This window comes from Gekko japonicus, unplaced genomic scaffold, assembly GCF_001447785.1.
Source record: "Gekko japonicus isolate JY-2015 unplaced genomic scaffold, Gekko_japonicus_V1.1 scaffold386, whole genome shotgun sequence".
NCBI classification, from domain to species: Eukaryota; Metazoa; Chordata; class Lepidosauria; order Squamata; family Gekkonidae; genus Gekko; species Gekko japonicus.
The window spans coordinates 775,316-778,523 of record NW_015163100.1 but is presented as its reverse complement, the minus strand read 5'-3'; the positions used below and the strand labels follow the sequence as shown (position 1 = coordinate 778,523).

Sequence of the window (3,208 nt, the reverse complement as noted above, 5' to 3'; positions counted from 1 at the left end):
CCCAAGTGCCCCTGATGTGCGGATTTAGATATCCGCACAGAGGGGGGCGCCTTGGCTATTAGTATATAGAGGATGATGATGTGTGTTGCTCACTCTGTGTGTACTTGATTTGCTGTGGTGGCAGCAGAAGAACAGCTGCTGGAAATGAAATGGTCCTGAGATGGACAGAGGCAGGGGCAAGAAGTTCCGACTGTGACTTCTTGAAAGCTGTGCTGGGATCTAGAGGGTCTGTGCAGAAGCCCTTCCCTGCTCTAGGAGCTCACAACTTGCGTCTCAGCTACCAAGACACCTGGCTCAGTTTGTCAAGCAGGATTCCCCTGCAGCCCCCCTGCAGGGAGTGGACTGCATCCCTGTGAACGTCCTCTCCTTTAGGGCCTGCTGAGCGCCAGCTTGGAGTGCAGCAGACCTGCAGAGGAGGTGACTGCCATTCTCGCGTCGTGTCAAGCAAGATGTCCTGTACTCCTTTGTTCCGCTGTGGTAAGAGCCCTCTCCTCTCGGTCGTCTGCCCTGCTGCTTGGAAGGTTTCTCAGAAGTCTTGCACCGCCATACGGCGCGATCTGTGATAACATCACTCCAGACCTCAAATGTCGATGGCAGCATTACTTGATATTTAAGGTGCTTTTGTAATTAGTCAGCTCCTGGACCGATGCTGGGCTTAAAGCACTTGAATTCTGAGTGCAGGAGAAATTAACCATCCTTAAAAAAAAATAAACAAACACCTCAACCTTTACATGCAGGCGATACAAATGACTTGGACCTTGTTTTTTTGTTTTTTTAATTGGCTTGTCCTGTTTTGCCTTCTCTGGTTTCTCCTCCAGCCCACCTTGGCTAGTTGTGTACCATTGCATAGCCCGAGTAAGTTTTGCTTGCTCAAACCGGCGTTCCCTGATGGGCGTGTCTGCTTCTAAGCCCCATGCGTGGTCTGGGGGACTCCTCTTGCTGCAGGAGCTGATGGGCCCCTCGGGCGGGGGGCTGTTGGCTTCCTCCGTCTGTAGGAGCAGGGGGCTCAGTCTGGGAGTAGGGACAAGGCGTAGGGTCTTCTGTCACTTCCTCTTTTGGCCTGTCCTGCAGGCAGCTCCTCCTGGGTGCCAGTCAGGCGTCATCCGTCTGTTTTTTCCCTTCACTGGGTGAGAACCTCTGGTGGGGCCACCTTCACTGGTGTGCTGGAAGCATCCCTTCAGTCGCAGGTGATGAAAACGAGCCTCCAGCTGCCACAGAACTCTACCGTCCATGTGGGTTTGGCGCCCCAGTCCTGCAAGAGAGTAGATTCCGTGCCTGGCTTGGTGTGTGACTGGGCTCAGTCTGATCTCTCTCTGTGGCTAACGGCACTCTTTGTCTGGCTCCCCGCAGCGATGGTGGCGCAAGCTGGAGCCGGTGCTTTGCTGTGAGTGGAAGAGGCTCTTCACGGCGCCCCTCGCGCAGGGACTGCAGAGGCTCGGGGGGTTGCAGCGCTCTGTCAACAGGTCAGTCTCTGAAAACGCACATCTGTGGCTCCAGCCTATGTGGAGCATTGGTTTGGTGTTCCGGTCTCCCCCCCCCCAGCTATGACGATCTGGTCACCTTGTCTTCCCGCTGTTCTTTGCTGCTTTTAGTTCTCACCTTGTGCAAGGTGACTCCGCTTGCTGTGCACCTAGAGACAGGTGTACATACACCCACCGCCTTTACTGTCACTTTGTAACATTCAAGCCCCCCTCCCCCCCCGAACCAGCTGACCTTTTAAGATGGTCTCCACAACAGCTTCACTTAGCTCCATGGGTCCTTTAGTAGGTGCCATCCGGAAACTGGGCAAAATCAGTATCACCCATACTTGTGGGTTCCCTGTTGTAGCCCCCACCTGATGGAATGTCCTCCCCAAGGAGGTCAGGAAGGCTCTCATCCTCCTGGCTTTCTGCAAACTGAAGAAAACGGGGGCTGCACCCAAGACAGAACGGCGATGAAGAAACAAATTGGTGCAGGGGGAAACAGAATCCTTAATGGTTATACAACCCCTGCGTTTTTCGTTTGTAGCTTTGTCAGGGGGAATCAAATGAAATAAAAACAGAACATGTTGGATACATAATTTTAAAAACTGATAAAATGCAGGGCATTTTCACAGAGCATGTACAGAGTGCAATTTGCAATGAGTTGTTCAGGGTACCAAAGCCACGTTAACATGTACTACGTAAGCATCTGTGGGCTTGTGCCTGTATTCTAAGGAATGTTTCTGGACTGTCCTGTCTGGCACTCCCTTTCCGCTTCCCCCTCTTTCCTGCTTCTCTCCCGTGAGACAGCGACCCAATTTTGGAACTTCAGTTTCAGATCGAAGTTTCATTGCTACCTAAGAACGTTTTAATTGTTTTTATTTTTGTTCGAATTATTTCTATCCACGTGTGGATGCTTTTACCGTTGTTCACTGCCCTGAGCTCTGTGTACTCAGAGAAGGGCGGTCTATAAATCTAAATGATAAGTAAGTAAATAAATAATGGAACATTTCTTGGAACCCAAGCACAAACCCGCAGACCTTGCTTCACATCCTAGCTTCCTCTCGTCAGAAGCGTCTTCGCTGGTCTCCGATCTACCCTGGATTTCTGCTGCCTTCCTCCATTTCGCCCTGCAGCAGCAACCAGCGTGTGAAAAAGCGGGTGCGCTGAGGCGGCTGGGGCCCGGAGCAGACCAAGTAAGGGGCACAGCTCGGCAGTCCCCTTGTTTGTGCCGGGGGTGGGTGGGGGTGGGTGGTGCTAGCAGCACGGAGATGAAATGCCAGTCAGGCAGAGAGGAGGACCGGGAGCGGACAGGCTGACTTGTGCCGCCGAGGCAGAGGTCTGCTGGTGGGCACAATGATGCGCTTTCAGGCCAATGGTTTTACCGTCATTATTTATGAATGTTCAGCATTTCTCTTCTCACTGGCAGATCCTGGTGTGCCTCCTCTTCTTTTCAGTCATGGATTTCATCTCGGCAAGGCTGGCCCCGCAGGTCAGTCTGAGCCTTAGAAGGAGGGGGTGGTGTGGCCGCGGCGGGGAGGTGGGCGACGGCCCCAGCCAGAGCAGGCTGCTCGATTCATGTGCACAGTAGGTCACGTGAGGGACTTGGTCTTGCCCATCCTGAAGAGAGATCTTCCAGGGCAGGAACCTCCCATGTAGTCGGAGGGGGGATGAACGGAGGCTGAGAGGGCAGAGGCTTTCCTGAAGTGGCCGGGGGGGGGGGGGGGGGGTGGTGGCTGTTGTGGGGT

At 53.5% G+C, this 3,208-nt stretch overlaps 1 protein-coding gene across 1 annotated transcript in view; it reads left to right on the top strand.

The window, feature by feature from the left end:
• FANCA (Fanconi anemia complementation group A) overlaps positions 1 to 3,208 on the top strand; it is a 45,951-nt gene that overhangs the window by 40,100 nt on the left and 2,643 nt on the right. The window contains exons 35-38 of the mRNA XM_015406689.1: positions 373 to 477; positions 1,351 to 1,463; positions 2,518 to 2,656; positions 2,890 to 2,952. Of these exons, the coding sequence (XP_015262175.1) occupies positions 373 to 477; positions 1,351 to 1,463; positions 2,518 to 2,656; positions 2,890 to 2,952 (420 nt within the window). The remainder of the gene's footprint in view (positions 1 to 372; positions 478 to 1,350; positions 1,464 to 2,517; positions 2,657 to 2,889; positions 2,953 to 3,208) is intronic.